Source organism: Phocoena phocoena, chromosome X (genome assembly GCF_963924675.1).
Source record: "Phocoena phocoena chromosome X, mPhoPho1.1, whole genome shotgun sequence".
NCBI classification, from domain to species: Eukaryota; Metazoa; Chordata; class Mammalia; order Artiodactyla; family Phocoenidae; genus Phocoena; species Phocoena phocoena.
Genome location: NC_089240.1, coordinates 59,714,995 through 59,732,662, shown reverse-complemented (window position 1 = coordinate 59,732,662; position 17,668 = coordinate 59,714,995). Strand labels below are relative to the sequence as shown.

At 39.4% G+C, this 17,668-nt stretch overlaps 1 protein-coding gene across 1 annotated transcript in view; it reads right to left on the bottom strand.

Moving 5' to 3' along the window:
* KIF4A (kinesin family member 4A) overlaps positions 1-17,668 on the bottom strand; it is a 127,637-nt gene that overhangs the window by 35,799 nt on the left and 74,170 nt on the right. The window contains exons 13-17 of the mRNA XM_065900334.1: positions 13,075-13,131; positions 11,707-11,892; positions 5,249-5,352; positions 4,150-4,294; positions 3,271-3,381 (exon numbers count right to left, since the gene is read on the bottom strand). Coding sequence (XP_065756406.1) covers positions 3,271-3,381; positions 4,150-4,294; positions 5,249-5,352; positions 11,707-11,892; positions 13,075-13,131 — 603 coding nt within the window. The remainder of the gene's footprint in view (positions 1-3,270; positions 3,382-4,149; positions 4,295-5,248; positions 5,353-11,706; positions 11,893-13,074; positions 13,132-17,668) is intronic.

Below are 17,668 nucleotides of genomic sequence, written 5' to 3'. Positions count from 1 at the left end.
TGTAGTATTTACTATTGAAAAAAATACATGTATAAGTTGACCCGCACAGTTCAAACCCATGTTGTTCAAGGGTCAACTGTATATACAATGGAATATCATTCAGTCACATACAAGGAAATCCTGCTATTTGTAACAACATGGATGAACCTGGAGGTCACTGTGGTAAGTGAAATAAACCAGACTGAGAAAGACAAATACTATATGATCTCACTTATATGTGAAATCTAAAAAAGTCAAACTCATATAACCAGACAGTAGAATGATAGCTACCAGGTACTGGGGAGGGGATGGGGGCAGTGAGGAAAATGGGGAGAGGTTGGTCAAAGGGTACAAAATTTTAGTTATAAAATGAATAAGTTCTGGGGATCTATGTATAGCATAGTAACTATAGTTAATAATACCATACTGTATACTCGAAATTTGTTAGGAGAGTAGATCTTAAGTGTTCTCCCTACACTGAAAAGAAGGGGTAACTATGTGAGGTGATGGTTGTGTTGCAATCAGGAAATGTGGTATCTCCAAATGTATTGTTCTCTTTCAAGATTGTTATGACTATTCTGGGTCACCTGCATCTCCATATGACTTTTAGGATCAGCATGTGAATTTCTACCAATAAGCTAGAGGAAATTTGGTTGGAATTGTGTTGAATCTGTAGATCAATCTGAGGGGGTATTCCAACTTAAGAATATTAAGTCTTCCCATCCATGAGCATGGATTATTGTTCCATGTATTTAGATCTTTTTTAAAAAAATTAATTAATTTATTTTTTGGCTGTGTTGGGTCTTCAATGCTGCGTGCAGGCTTTCTCTAGTTGCGACGAGTGGGGGCTACTCTTCATTGTGGTGCGTGGGCTTCTCATTGTGGAGGCTTCTCTTGATGTGGAGCACAGGCTCTAGGCACGCGGGCTTCAGTAGTTGTGGTGCATGGGCTCAGTAGCTGTGGCTTGCAGGCTCTAGAGCACAGGCTCAGTAGTTGTGGCGCACGGGCTTAGTTGCTCTGCAGCATGTGGGCTCTTCCCAGACCAGGGCTCAAACCCGTGTCCCCTGCATTGGCAGGTGGATTCTTAACCACTGCACCAGCAGGGAAGCCCTATTTAGATCTTTAATTAATTCAATGATGTAGTTTTTAGTGTATAAGTCTTACACTTGTTAAGCTTATTCCTAAGTATTTTATTCTTATTGATGTTATTATAAAAGGAACTTTCTTAATTTCATTTTCAAATTGTTAGTGAATAGAAATACAACCAAATTTTGTGCATTGAACTTATGTCCTGCAAGCCTGCTGAACACATGTATTAGTTCTAATAGTTTTCAGTTGATTCTCCGGGATTTTCCACATACAAGATCATGTCATCTCTAATAGAGATAGTTTTGCTTTTTCCTTTCCAATGTGGATGCCTTTCATATATTTTACTTGCCTAAGTGTTCTGGCTAGAACCTCCAGGACAATGTTGAATAGAAGTGGCGAGAGTGGATACCCTTGTCTTGTTCCTGATCTTATGAGAATTCAGCTGTTAATTTTATTGCGATTTCTTTGTATGTGATGAGTCATTTTATCTTGCTGTTTTTAAGTTTTTTGTCTTTGTCTTTCAACCATTGGACATGATGTGTCTTGGGTGTTGATCTCTTTGCATTTATCCTACTTGTAGTTGATTGAGCTTCTTAGATGTGTAGATTAATGTTTTTCATCAAATTTAGAAAGTTTTCAGTCATTAGATCTTTGAATATTTCGACTGCTGTTTCATTTATTGTTCTCATGGAGCTACCAGTCTCCTCTTAATTGCTCACCACCAAAATTTCCATTGTTTTTGACAGCACCTTTAGGTTTTAACTTCCCCAGACTCTGTCCCCAAATAAAGTCAGTCCCCTTAGGGAGAGCTGCATTCCTATGGCCTGCCCCTCCCCCTGGGCAGAATCCTCTGCACCACTGCTTAGGACCTGGGGATGGGGACAGAAGCCCACTTCTCTGAGTGACATCTCTGTTCTATGAGTAGGATGCGGGCCAGTGGCAGCATACCCTATTTTTCTTGGCTGGTCTCCTGACATGGAACCTACATCCTATGATTAGATGGGTTATGGTAGTCAGACCCCAGTAGTCCTGGTCTTCTGCAGCAGGGATACAGCTTCCACCCTCTGCATGGAGGCTAGGTGGAAGAAGGGATCCCCAGATCTCTTGGCTGCTCTTACCTGAAACAAAGCTTCAGCAACATGGAGCTGAGAGGGGATGAAGGGAGAGAGTTGGTCGTGGCTCATATGCCACAGACTATTGTTGTTCTTACTCAGATTTAGTAGATTTCCTTGAATAATCGGTTCCTTGCTATATGCCCTTAGGACAATACATTTCACCAGTTGTGCTTCTTTTGCTGGGAAGAGAGTCCACAAAGCTCCTCATGCCACCATTCCTCATGTCACCATTCCTGAAGTACTTCTCTCATTTCCTGACCCAACATATCACATTCTGGCCAATTCTAAAAATTACCCCAAATTAATGTCCTTTCCAGTGTTCTTTCCAAGAACATTGTTACTACTCTAATTCAGGCCCCTATTATCTTTCTGGATGATGCAATACCTGCTTAACTTGTGTTCTGGCCTCCAGTTTCTCAATAGTTCAGTTTGTTCTACACGTGACTCCCCAGATGTATCTTTGGAAAGCAGTACTTTGCTGATAGCACTTTGTTTCTCAAAAACCTTAAAAATCTTTACACTGCTAACAAAATACAGTTCAAACTTCCTAGATCTTTAACAATCCAGATTCAATTTGTCTTTCCAATGGAATCTTCTCCTACTGTCTTTCATCCCACCTGGATCATTCGCTATTCCTACAAAGTTGTCATCTCTGTGTCTTTGTTCCTGCTCTTCCATTTATCTGGAATGCCTGCATTTATCTCTATCAAAATCCTCCCTATTGTTCAAGGTCTTTTCAGTCCAACTGGAAGTGTGCTTCCCTTTCTTAATTACATTGGTATTTTAGACTATTTGTAAAGCACAAGTCTCTTTATTTCTTGTATTGAAGAAAATCATGCTTATGTCTCATTTTCCCCTTTAGACAAGATAGTCTTCAAGAGCAAAACACATATACTACTCAACTTTCTATTTTCCATGGTATCTAGTGGATGGTATCTTGCACGTAGTAGACGTTTAATAAATAGTTGTTAAATTCATGAATGTATCATATATTTAGAGATACCAGCTGTTTGAAGAGAAGCTTTAATGTTAGTCAGTCCAGAAAAGGGTTCATTAGGTAGGACTTTGAGAAATTGTAGTTACTTACCCGTTCTTTTAATTGGATTACTTCTTTGTCTTTTTGTTGCTTCCACTGTCTGAACCTCTCAGCATCCTCTTTCATCTGACGCATTAACTGTACCCGCTGGTTTTTCATCACCTGTAGAAACAAAAACCAACACGAATAGTAGTCATCTGCACTTATTCTGGGCTGATGTACAGATGGATAGACTAACCATTAAGAAGAGAGAAAAAAATCCAGAGCTGAGCTGAGAAGCCTGCCAACAGATTTTCTGATTATGTTTGCAATACCACTTGCTATGCTTGCATAGACTATACAAATGAACGCTCTGAAGAAATAATAGAAAAAATGTACCTACAAGCTAAATCCAGCCCTAAATTCACTGCATATAAATGAAATTTCAAGGAAGTATCTACTAAGTCTCAAGGACAAATCTACCTAGCAACCACTGTATTCGAATAGTTTCAGTACAATGACCTGTAACCACCACTTTGTACATGTCAGAAGTTGAACATTCAATGACTGAAAATTTTCTCTATGTGTCTGTTGTTTTGCAACCACTTTGCAAAATTATTCCACATGATCATGGAAAGTGGTCAGAATGTCACCACTAAATATTAAGGTATCATCGCCCTTTGGTTTCAGAGAATCTAACATTAAAACTCTGAATGTCAAAGCAGAGTTTTGTTATTCAGATTCTAGATGGCTAGCACAATGTCCTACAAAAGGGACATTTGTAGAGATTCAAACACTTGAAATGATGGGCCCTGCCTGCTACTTTCTCACCTGCAAACACCTCTGTAGTATAATTCTAATTCTAATAATTCTAGTATAATTCTAATTCTAAATAAAACACCTATGTTTGTAAGTTTCTATAGGGTAAATGCAAGGATGAGAGTTTATTACCCGTATTTCCTGGTTCAGTTTGGAGACGGTATGCTCTGTGGATTCTTTCAGCTTCAGAAGTTTAGACTGCTCATTCAGTTTCTTCTTCAGATCAGCTATTTGACCCTCTAGCTCCTGGAGACGTTTCCGGCGGCGCTCACTCAACCTAAACACAGATGTTGTAGGAATGAGGACTAGCAGCAGCAAAGTCTGACTCCAAAAGACATAATATTAGACTCCCAGGTTCACAACCTTGATATATATAAAATAGGCGGCCAGTCACATAGCCATCTTTAAATAATGAATCCTACCCAAACAACCAAAACCATCTCAACACTGGGAGCTAAAGAGTAAAGGAAATTTTTTGCGTAAGTAACAATGTAGCTGCCTCAATACACTACTCTCTCACCACTCTGCGTTAAAAGGATGGTTCTTTGAAGGCATTTCACTTCACTTGAGCGTAAGGAATAATTCCGATGATTGTTATACAAGTCTGAGATAGAAAGTAAACATTCAACATAACTTTTAAGAACATGAACTTTAGATACTATAGAGATATAACAGAATCACTAAGTAAAAAGAAGGTAGAATAGCCAATAAAGGCAAAGGTCTAAGGGAGTGTAGGATATTCTGGTAATTTGTCTTGGTTTTATTCTTAACCGGCTAAGGGATGGCTAGATTGATTTTTCATTTGCTAGCCTGAATATTAATTCTATTCACAAACGAATTTACCATCAGCACAGGGACAAAGAAACTGTTGCTGTCTGGTAGGTCTGATAATCTTTCAAAATACAGCTCAAATGCTAACTTCTTATAAAGCTTTCCTTGATCATGCCAGCCTGAACTGATATCTCCTGCCTCTGAACTCTTAAAGCCATTACTGCCTAAGAAATTTATTTGGCTGCTAATCATATGCTGTGTTATGGCATTCTTCTACTGTCACCATGAGATGGTATTTAAAATCTCAGTTCCTTAGCTTTTCTTTTGTTTTAGGTCTCCTCTCCATAATTAGGTTTAAATCCTGTAGGGGCAGGAAATGGCTCTTTCACTTCTCTGTTTCGTCTATGGCTTTTCATACACAGTTTGGGACTTGAAATAATAGTATTGACTTTTTTCTTACTTGGCTTGGTTGACATCCTTCTTTGTTGTCTGAAGTTCAAGAACCAATTCTTCTTTTTCCTTTTGCAGATTGATGACTTCCAATTCTAGGTTTTTTATGTTATCCTAGAAATGTTATAGGTCGAGAGAAAGAAAACATTAAAAGGCAAAGCAAGAAAATCACTTCAACATCTCATGTCTTAAGGAACTAGGCATTCAACTTTACCACTTCGATTGCACACTAAAAGCATTTGTACTTGATTTGATGGAGAATGAAGTTATATAGTGGGAAAAGTACGAACTTGGAATCCAAAGGCCTGGGTTTAAACCTTGAGTCCAGCACATCCTATCTAAACAACTTAAGGAAAGCCATTTCATCTCTTTTAGTCTTAGTTTCTATGCAAACAAGAGTTAATGTGGCAGGCCTGAGACTGATATCCTAAAAACAGACCTGGCTTGCAAGTTGGACCTCGGCTCATGTCTGGGATCTTGGATTTTGGTAGGATTCCCACCATCTCCTAACTGATAAGAGTGGCTCATTATGCCTAAACTGTGCAAACAGTATGATTTATCCTGAACACATGCTTTCCTTCTGGGAGTCTAGAATTTTTGTATGTGCTAGGCAGAGAATGCCTACATGAATTACTGCTGCTAACAATCCTGGACTCCTAGGCTCAGGGGAGCTTCCCTGATAGACAACATTTCACACATGTTGTCAAAACTCATTGCTGGAGGAATTAAGTACATACTATGTGACTCCATCAGAAGAAGACTCTTGGAAGCTTGCACCTGGTTTCCTTCAGACCTTGCCCCATGTGCTCTTTCCCTTTGCTGATTTTGTTTTGTATACTTCCACTGTAATAAATCTTACACTGAGTCCTGTGAGTCCTCCTGGTGAATCATTGAACCTGGGGGTGGTCTTGGGGACCCCCGAGAGTTTTCCTATCTATGTAAACAACTAACACCACCTACCTCACAGGGTTGTTGGGAAGACTGAATAAGATAAAAAGTAAAGATATTTTGTAAACTGTAAAGAGCTGCACAAACATTCTTATATTCTGAACTTTCAAACGTATGCATTCAATAGCATCTGCAGTTCTGCATGCACTTAGAAAACAAATTCTAGAAACTGAAGTTTGGTAGTTTTTCCAAGATTGGGAAAACTCAATGAACAGATTCCTTCCTGTTCTCGTAACCAAAAAAAGATTAAAGGAAACTGGCTGAATAAGTGGTTGGTAGCCAAGAAGATTATACAAGGGCCTTAGACCAGTACTGAAATGACAAAAAGAAGCAGAGGCAGGTTAGGTGGGGCTGTATCTAAATAGGCAAGAGCTATTTTCCATGAAGTATACTTTTAGTCATTTCAATCTAATCAATGAAGACCAACTCACTGCTTTATATACCCTGTATATTTAAACTGGCAATAACGTGTGTGTGTGTGTGTATGTGTACTTATAGAAGTAACACATGAAAACATTCTTGTAAAAAATAATCCAGATAATACATATAAAGGGCAAGTCCCCTTGACTTCCTTACCCCTGCCAAAATTCCAGTCCTCTCTCCAGAAGTAACCACTGTCATCAGCTTGGTCCAGATCTTCCAGACATTTTTTCCTTAGACACTTACATACTATGTATATAGACATGTACATATTCTAGACATTTACATAGAAATGTAAATGCCGTGTGTGTATGTGTGTATTTACTAAGTATATTGTGGCAAATGCCTAGAATATATAATAATATATGTAAATACATAGACTTTAAAATAATATATACACACACGTGCATATATGTATGTGTATGTGTGTACTTACTGAAATATGTTAAAGATAAACAGAGTTACATTATATGTAGATAATATTCTGTAACTTGCCTTTTTTTTAAAACTTGGTCTTGGAGATTTATTTATATCAGTGCATACAGATCTATCTCATTCTTTTTGTTGCCATAATGAAACATTCTTGTACATGCCTTCTGTGCACACGTGCAAGGTTTTTCTAGGGTAGAGACAAGTGGAATTACAGGGTCATGGGGGTACACATTTTCAATTTTAATAGATACTGCCAAATTGTCCCCCAAAGTGGTTATTCCAATTTACACTCTCGCTAGCTATGTATGAGAGTACTTATTTCCCTGCACCCTTGCGAACATTTGATATTGCTACACTTCAAAATTTTTACCAATGGGATGGGTAAAAAAATAGTATCTCTTCATTATGTATGCCACATTCAGTTAATAGTCTCACTGGCTCCACAAGGGAAATTATTCAAATATTTGACTCCTGGGCTATTATAATTCATGGTAGTCTTCACTAACAAGAACTTATACCTCCTCAGATTTTTCTATAGCAATTCTTTACAGTGATAGGAAAAATATTGTTTAGAACAAAAAATTACCTTTATTTCTTAGAAAAAGAGAGACATTTACATGTGATTAAAAGGTACTGTTAACATTAAGAATTTATTTCCTTTTAACTTTAAGGTTTGGAAGCTCAAGCATATTTGATTCCAAGGGAAAAAAAGGACAAGTTATCTTACTACAGCTATAGCTATAGATCATTACTAGCACCCCCTCATAGGGTTAGAAGTACACTGGGGGAACATATGTCCCTGCGTTTCTAGGCAAGAGTACAAGAAGAGAGGAATAATTTCTCAGCCTTATCGTTAATCCTTCATTTATCCTGGAAAGGCCAAAATACATTCAACCTAAAAAAGGCTGCATTTTATGTCCTGTTAGTATGGAGGATTGAGCTATGTATTTAACTTGCTCTCTCCTGAAAACCCACTAAAATGACCTCCCAAAAGGGTATAAATCAACAAGGATGAAGAGAGCAGTCAAGAGATATAAACAAACTTTTTTGGATGAGGAAAATATTTTGGATAAGTGGTAACTGAATTAGAGTAGAAAAAGCTAAACTATGACTCCTATAGGACAAATGTCAAGAAGTAACAAGCTAATTTGTACCATAGCACCACAAAGAGGAGAAGAGGTTTCCTCTCTGGAGAGGCTGAACCTGACAGGCTGGACTCATAGGCAGCAGACACAGCAAAAGGCAGGGATAAAGTAACATACTACTGATAGGGGATTAAATAAAAGTCTGTATATAACTGGAGAGACTTCAACTCCCTCTTTTCCTCTGAGTTACCAGAAATAGGGCATATTACTACTCTCCCCACACAACTCCAGGCAAGAGAATGAAAGATTTCTTTATTGGAAACTGACCAGCCCAGAGAAACCTATGCATACAGAATTTCCTATTGGCTATTAGTGTCTCACTGTTAAATATGAATGGACAACCAAAGATCACTGGAAATTTGAAGAAAGCTTCTTACATGAAAGACCAAATCAAACACACTAAAGAGGGGAATTTGAACGAAACAGAGGCAAGGCAGGAAGAAGAAAACTTCAACAAAATTTAATTTCTATCCTTAGAGATGAGCACTGCATCCATGAAAAAAAAGAAGAGAAGGCTATAAAAAGGAACAATTAGAGAATTTAAAAAAATCTTAGAAATAGGCAAATAAAAAAATTCACCAGAAGGAGTGCAAGGAAATCTCCCAGAGAATGGAATAAAAAGACAAAGAAATAGAAAATAGGAGAGAGGAGATAAGAAAAGCAGAGACTAAATCTAAGAGATCCAATATCTGACTAAGAGGAGTGCAAGAAAAGAAAAAACAGGGATTTCCCTGGTGGCGTAGTGGTTAAGAATCTGCCTGCCAATGCAGGGGACGGGGGTTCAATCCCCGGTCCAGGAAGATCCCACATGCCACAGAGCAACTAAGCCCGTGTGCCACAACTACTGAGACTGCACTCTAAAGCCCGTGAGCCACAACTACTGAGCCCGCGTGCACAACTACTGAAGCCCACACACCTAGAGCCTGTGCTCCACAACAAGAGAAGCCACCGCAATGAGAAGCCCACACACCACAGTGAAGAGTAGCCCCTGCTGGCCGCAACTAGAGGAAGCCCATGTGCAGCAACGAAGACCCAATGTAGCCCAAAAAATAAATAAATTTACTAAAAAAAAGAAAAGAAAAAACAAAGAAAATAGAGAGGTGGGCATTATTAAAGAAATAATACAAGAAAACTTCCCACTAAAGAAGAATACAAATTTCTAGATTGAAAGGACCCACCAAGCACCAAGCACAATAAGTGAGAACAGATCCACACCAAGGCACATGATTGTGAAATTAAAGAATACTTGGGGATAAAGAAAAGATCCTGAAAGTTGCCAGAGGGGAGGAAAATACAGGTCAAATAAAAAGAATCAGGAATTATAATGGACTTCTAAACAGCAACATTGGAAATAGAAGACCATGGAGCAAAGCCTTCAAAATTCTGAAGAAAAACGATTTCCACTGTAGAATTCTAAACCCAGCCAAACTAACAAGTGTAAGAAACACCACCATCACCACACCACCACCACCACAACAACAAAAAGCTATTTTCAGGCATGCAATGGTTTAAAACATTTTCCTTTCATGTACACTTTCTCAAAAAGCTGTTTGGGTTGTACTCCACCAACACAAAGGAGTAGCCCAAGAATGAGGAAGACATGGAATCGGTTTCAACACAGAGATGAGAAGTGAAGCAGGTTCCCAGGACGACGGTCCCAGGCTGATGGCTGGGCAGTAGGCCCAGAGAAAGCAAACCAGAACAAAAGATTCCAAGAGGGTTGTCTTCAAGAAAGAAATGGATTGATAAATTACCTGGTATGTTTGACTACTGAGAGGAGCTTTATAATTCTGTTAAGAAGTTTGGAGATAAATTATTGACAGGTAAATAGCAGACTAAGTAAATGAAAAAATGAGATTATTATTACTATTGTGATTATTATTATTATTTTTGGCCATGCTACATGGCTTGAGGGATCTTAGTTCCCCGACCAGGGATTGGACCCGGGCCCACAGCAGTGAAAGCCCCCAGTCCCAACCACTGGACTGCCAGGGAACTCCCAAAATTAACTTCAGGAAATGCAAAAGGCTGTATAAGAAAGGAAATGGAATCATAGTATACTATGTGGCTCAGTTATAAAACTTACGTAATCATAAAATTTAAACACTAAATATTCATTTAATCAAAAAGTGTGATATAACCATTTTGAAAGATAGAGGTGAGGCACTGTGCATGGGGGTATGTATAAGAGAGCTATATTCCCGTCTCCCATAGTGGGAAGTCAATTGAAAATGTCCAAAAATTTTAAAGTAACATAATTATACTACCAACTCTTATCTAGAAATCTGGAGGTAAATGTCAGAAGAAACAGCTTAAAGAACTTAAACTATAAGCCTAGGGAATAGGAGAGAAGGTAGTAGGGCAGGAGATTGCTTTTATTTTTCTGAGCATTGTACTATTTGACCTGTAAAAATGATATACGTGCATTTGTGTGACATAAATAAAAAATAAGTTTCAAAAAAGTTAAGACAAAAAAAAAAGTTAAGACTGTGATAACAAAAAGGAAATAACACCTCTATTGGCAACTCAGTTATTATTTTGGAAGCAACTTCTGCCCTATGGGAAAAAAAGTGGTGAAAATTATTTAGGAGAAACACTTTTCTTGTTTTTACTCTGAAAACTTAGGGGAACTGGTGGTAGAAATGTATGAGTAATACAGGGATTTGTCGAGAACAGCATATAGGACTTTGGGGATGATAGGATATAGCTGAATGGGAAAGTAATCCACCCTTCCCCCTACCAGTTCTGCTAACATCCCTTTGTGGATGGGAAATACCAGGCTACAGGGGAAAATAAGGTCTGGAGCAAGGGTAACCTTGTGGACAACCTAAAAGCCCAAGACTTGTCTTTAAGTAAAGACCTGATTATTAATTAGCAAGGGCCACTTAGGACTACCACTAGGAAAAGCAGTTTAACCATTTGCCAACTCATGTGACATCCACTACAAGTGTCTTCATAATTCTCACTATAACCCAGACCGTCTACTAAGAGATGTACCTTTCTTAGAATCCCAGCATAGTTATTAGAACAAAATTTCTCTACAAGTAGGGACCACATTTATTATAACATTATCTAACTACTTATTAAATACCTGTTGCATAAGTAAGGTATTAGATTAAATGAAAGAAAATTACAGTTTCTTTATACTGAATGTATCCTTTTTTTTTTTTTTTTTTGTGGTATGCAGACCTCTCACAGTTGTGGCCTCTCCCGCTGCGGAGCACAGGCTCCGGATGCGCAGGCTCAGCGGCCATGGCTCACGGGCCCAGCCGTTCCGCGGCATGTGTGATCCTCCCAGACCGGGGCACGAACCCGTGTCCCCCGCATCGGCAGGCAGACTCCCAACCACTGCGCCACCAGGGAAGCCCAAATGTATCCTTTTTTTAACCAGCAGCACAACTCCAGTTGTACTATGCACATTATGTTGCCCTGTCATCATCAAAAACGGTGTGCCTGCTTTCTTCCCATACTACTAAAGAGAGATGGTAGACATGAACATTACGTGCCCTAGTAAATATTGTACCTGGTACTGGAACTCGATAGGCTGTAGTTGGCTGTCATTCTGATTCATTTTCTTGGCTAGGGCCTCTTTCAGTGCAAGGGCTTTATTCAACTCAACCAGCTCCTTAGACATCTGAGCTTGACGTAGAGCATGCTGAGTGGTGAAACCATCAGAAGACCTGCTGCTCCCTGGACTGATTTCCACTTGCTGGAAAAGATCAGTATAATGAGTTGTGAGAGGAACAAGCAATTGGAGTTCCTTAGGCACTGTTTCATCAAGTCTCACAGCCACTTCTCCATTACCAGTACCTCTGTTCTTTTTTTTTTTTAAGTACCTCTGTTCTTTTAAAACTGTAGCTTCTCAAACATTTGCTTTAAACATCAGAAGTAAATTGAGCTAACCTATTTCTCTGTTCTCACAAGAACCTTATTTCTTATATCCTTTAACTGATTCTTTTAGAGTGAACCAAGTTTTGGGCCTCTCACTATTGTGGCCTCTCCCGTTGCGGAGCACAGGCTCTGGACGCGCAGGCTTAGCGGCCATGGCTCATGGGCCTAGCCGCTCCGCGGCATGTGGGACCTTCCTGGACTGGGGCACAAACCTGTGTCCCCTGCATCGGCAGGTGGACTCAACCACTGCGCCACCAGGGAAGCCCTGGCCAACACTTCTTACTTTCACCTTATTAGAGGAGAGAGGGCTCTGGAAATGGCACTTTGGTAATGGTGGAAATGGAGAAGAGGCTTCATTTATTCTCACAGAGCTGACCTCTGGCACCTGATTTACCTCCTATCTTTCTTCTTTCAGAATATAAAAAATACCAACACATATTTGTTTTAGGGAGAAAAAGCTGTCTCAAGGAAACCACTGTCCATCCTTTCATTCTGACTCTGCTCTATAGCCTTCAGCCAATATCTAACACATTTTATCTATTCTTGCAACTTGAATGCTCAAAATATTTTCCTTGGTTCTTTTAGCCCTTAACCACTGCATCCACAGAAACATATGTTGAGAAAAAATTTTCTTCCATTTCTTCTCTAATGCTTTTTTGACTTTGCCATAATTTCCTAATTTGTTTCCTTCTTCGTCTTAATGTGCTAGACAGTTGATGCAGAATACTAGCATCTAATAAGAAATCAGTAAGCCAGACTGCAAATATGGAAAGTGGCAACCCTGAGAAGCTTTGCTTAGCAGTTATACTATTAGAGAGAGATACTATCCAAGTTAGGGATTTTATAGTTAACTGAGTTTTACACTCAAGATTTCTGGATTTCCAAGGCATTCTATGGAGGATGGTAGCAATCAGGGAGTCTCTTCCTCAGGTGAGTGATAAATCATAAGAAATGGCACAGCTAAAGCTCCTGGTTCTACACAAAGGGGCCAATTACTTACCGCTTCTGGTTCCACTGCAGTATCAATAGCTGCAGCCATACAAGCAGCAGTTTCATCCTGCAATGAGAAATGATATCTCAGTTTAGGAGCTTACTAGTGGGTTTTATATGGGTTATTTAGTTGTTTTCAAGTGTATATAGAGACCATTTAAGGTGTTGGACCAATTCTGTAGTCACATATACCCCAACAACCATGTTTCCACTTCCCATTTCTCAAGGGTCTGTCTTTTTTATAAAGGTTGATTGTGCAGTCTTCGTAAAAATAGGGTCATGTGGCCACTGACATATTTATTGCACCTCTCCTGCTCTGCCAGAGTTCACTGGGCTAGAGTGAAACAGCCATTCCAGCAGGCCAAAGTTCAATCCACTTTATAGACTCTACCTTTTCTTTTTCTGTTTTTTACCACTAAGTCTACCTCTATAATGTACAGGTCTAGCCAGTTCTCATGGACATACCATCCTAAGACCAGACATAGCAAATAAAGGCAATGCAGCAGAAAAGTGAATAGGATGAAGGATTATTTTTGATTTTTATCTTATATCCAGTCAAGGTAGCAAGAGCCCACTCTACAAGGAAATAAACGCCACAGGTGAATGCCCCAGAAAAATGTGCTCATTAAGTCAGACACACTTCAGACTCTGTCCCTCATATACATAGGAACCAATCATATGCAGCTACTCGAGGTAGTGGTTAGTTGAAGGGAAAGGGTAAGCACTGATTCCCTCCCAGAGAAGGGCACATTCCTTTTTTGAGCATTAGAACAGCAACCACCTAAAAGGGAAACCTAAAACCACTTATTAGGACTAATTTATTTATAGGCTCTCATATGAGCAAGCTCTGTTCTCCCCACTGGAATTTAGGCTTTATTTGGCATTGCAACATAAAGATTACCACTTCTGTTTAAGTGATTCTGAAAAGCCCTCGGAAGAAAGGATTATTTCCAGGATGTCACATGATTAAGGTCATAGATGAAAGAGCTATTGGCTCAATAGCAAGGAAAGAATTTAGGGTTAGCACAGGGAGTCCCGGCACCAGCCCAGTGAAACATTACATAGTTGTTGAAACTTGAATCTTAGTACCTTTAAGGCAAGAAGTGAAAGAGGCCCTTAATGGAACTTCCCTGGTGGTCCAGTGGTTAAGACTCCATGCTCCCAGTGCAGGGGGCACGGGTTCGATCTCTGGTCGGGGAACTAAGATCCCGCATGCCACACAGTGTGGCCAAAAAAAAAAAAAAAGGCCCTTAGTAAATGCTGTTTGTAAAGCATTTCCCTTATTCTGCCCAGAAATTCCTAACCAGTGAGACTCAAAGAGAATTCAAAGGAAGCCCCAGTATTCCTACATCCTTTCTCATCGTGATTTACACTACCGGTGATTCTCCAAGGGCAGGACATACTAAATCCTTCTTAAAAAACAGAGCACTTCAATGTATTATAGGTTAATGGTTACCCTTTTCTCCCTCCCAGTAAGTCTCAGTAAAAGGACTAGTTATAGACCTATCCTAGACTAGTAGGGCCTATGACACTGGCTTTTGGAGACTTTTTCTAGGACCTTCCAGAGGCTCAGGATCCAAGTAGATCCGATTCAACATGCCCTGAAGAAGACATGTTGTTACTGTGGGTTTACCTTTTGGCCCAGTGAAATTTCACAATGCTAAGGTTTAAGCTTTGGTGACACATTCTACATGAACATGGCAGGTTTATGCCTTTATAATCCTAAATGTAAATATATAACAATAGGATTTATTTCAATCTAACAGCCTCTTTCTCCCTCATTCTAAGGCTACTGAGAACCTCTTGTAATAAAAAGACATGATTTGCTGAAGGTGATGGTCAGGGGAACAGGACTACTACGGGAACAGGTACGTTGAGCTACATTAACCAGTAATACCCTCCAAAATGAAGTTTGTGCTTGTGGGCTGTAGGCAATAGCATTACTGGGCATGCAAAAAGCTTTTTATGGAACTGGTCTTGGAGAAAGGGGTAAAAACAAAAAAAATTTGATTTTGTGGGAACTGAAAGGACTGCATGAATTTCCTCACAGGTAACTGCAACAAGGTTTGCCTGAATTACATTTTAAAGGAAGAAATAGTACAGTTTAGCACTTAAAGCCCTAGGAGAAAGGTCCAGGAACAATGGTTGCCTTCATAACTGAAAAGAGGGTGTTCAACCATCACTTATAATAAAAATAGTTTTAATCCAGAATGAAGGGCACAAGCACTTACATTTAAAACATTCTGCTTTCACTGTAGTGAGTCTCAGTAAAAGCCACAGGATACATTGTTGTGTATTTCCAAACAAATATGTAGCTGGGAGGGTCTCCAAACAATAGACACAGAGAACTCTGATTCAAGAGTCCAGCAGGAGCCCAGGGTAAAAGGGTTTACTCTACCTGACCATGATGGTGGATGGAAGCCAGGGACTTTATCAGCTTGTGGCAATCTTTAGCACCCTCCTGCTACGCATGCCAAGTGAATTTTAGTGACAGACACAGCAATTCTCTAGAGTTCCTCTGAGCTAGCCACCACTAGCAACTTCCTCCACAGTCATGCCAGGCACCAGTCATACTGCCAGATCCTCACTGAAGATATGCCTTCTCTTATATTGTTAACTTGGTTCCATTAGTTTCCTTCTTCATCTTTCCCATGTGACTCAAAGAGGTGGCATGGAATCCTTTAAGATCAGTGTGGTGGCCATGAACAATGGTGCCCTGGATTACTCTTTTCTGATCTTATAAGATTTGGCTCCAGTAGGGTTCTTCAGTCTAGATTATCTCAATTCTGAGGCAGTTCACACAAAGTTTTCATATATAAGATGCTTCACCTCGATTACAGATGGTGAAATTTAACCTTGTGGATAGCCATTCTCTAGCACACATTCTATACTTCAGCCACAATGAAGTTCTTACCATGTTCTAAACATTCATACCTCTTTGCTTTTGCATATACCTTTTCCTCTATATAGATCGTCCTTTCCCCTCTGTCTGTGTGGCAAAGTCCTATTCATTTTTTAGGACCCAGTTTTTTCTTCCTGAATTTTCTAGGCAGTTAATCACCCCTTCCTTTGGGCTCCCACCACACTTTGCTCATATTGCTAATGTAAGAGGATTAAAACAGACATGAGAGAGGGTTTTTTGCCACCTCTCCCACCTGTGAACCTTGGCAAACTGACAAACAACAAGGCTTGCAAGAACAACTCTTGAAAATAATTGGACATTTATCAGGATGGGATTGCACCAGTGTTCTTGAGCAAGAAGCATGAAAACTGGAGCATCGTCCAACCAAAAGATTCACAGCAATTAACAACAAAAACTGCCAACTGAGACAAACCACAAGGAATCACACCCCTCCCTTCTCACTGTATGAAACTCCAATGCTATTTCAACTCGGGGAGTTATTTGGAGTCCAGGTGATCCCTGAGTACATCAGCTGAATAATGCCTTTAACCTCGATTTGAGTCACTTGGATTATTTTCTTTCAATATCAATATAGTACTTAGCAAGGTTACACAGCTAGTGAGCAGCAGAATGGGATTCAAACCAGGGTTTGTCTGGCTTTGGAGCTCAGATTCTCAATTACTATGGCCTGTTTGTTAGGAAAATGAACTGTCATCTTGGACTACCTGTAATAATTTTGTACAGTACTACTTATTCTAAAACACTGCTTTCTAGTCTTTTGGAAGTTTACTCATTTAATTTCTTGAACTGGCCATCCTAACCATTCCCCTTACAATATTGTATGGTATTTTTTTCACTGACTCTTTAAGAGTAAAATAGAGATGCGGATGATTTTGTGATAACCTTTTGACAACTCTAGAAAACACTGGGCAAGACCCGGGGTAGAGAATCACTGTTCTGGTAAAATTAAAACCTCTGTTTCAGACCTAGGAATTACTACCAGGCACTTACATACACATTACTGCTTCAGAATAATAAACAAGAGGGTATAGATGGAACAAAACAAACCATAACCCCTTTACCAACCATGACCCCATAACATAATATGATTTCAATTTTTCAAAAAAATATCTATGCTTAAGTACTAGGATAGAGAAGGAACACCAAAAATAAAAAGAGGCTTTTAGGATGGTAGGACTGTAAGAATGTTTCTTCTGGGAAAAACAACAAACAACCACCCTCCCAACAAAACCCACCGACATCTACTATACTAGTTCTATAAATAAAAATGTGAACTTATAGTGGAATGATCATTCAAACTAATTTATTACTGGTTATAAAAGAGAGCTACGGTATCTCCTGGAGGCTCTATGCTATCTGTCAGAACCCAGCTTATTTAAAATTGGGGTATGGTATAAGGCCTCTTATTAAGTTAGCCTACACCGAAAAGACAGCAAATCAATGACTGCTGCTCATGCTACCCAGGCAATTTTGCACCAGTGTTGCTGCTTCCAGTGTTTGATTAGAATACTGAAATATTAATGTGCCACTGCACGTGTAATCTATGAGTGGTTTTGATTTAACTAATTCAATATTCAGGTCATATCCAATGATCCATGATCTTTGTCCTCAAACAGCTCACAATCTAGTTGTTTCAGCAAAAGGTGCAGAGTTAGACATGCTTATATGCATCAAGAGAAAC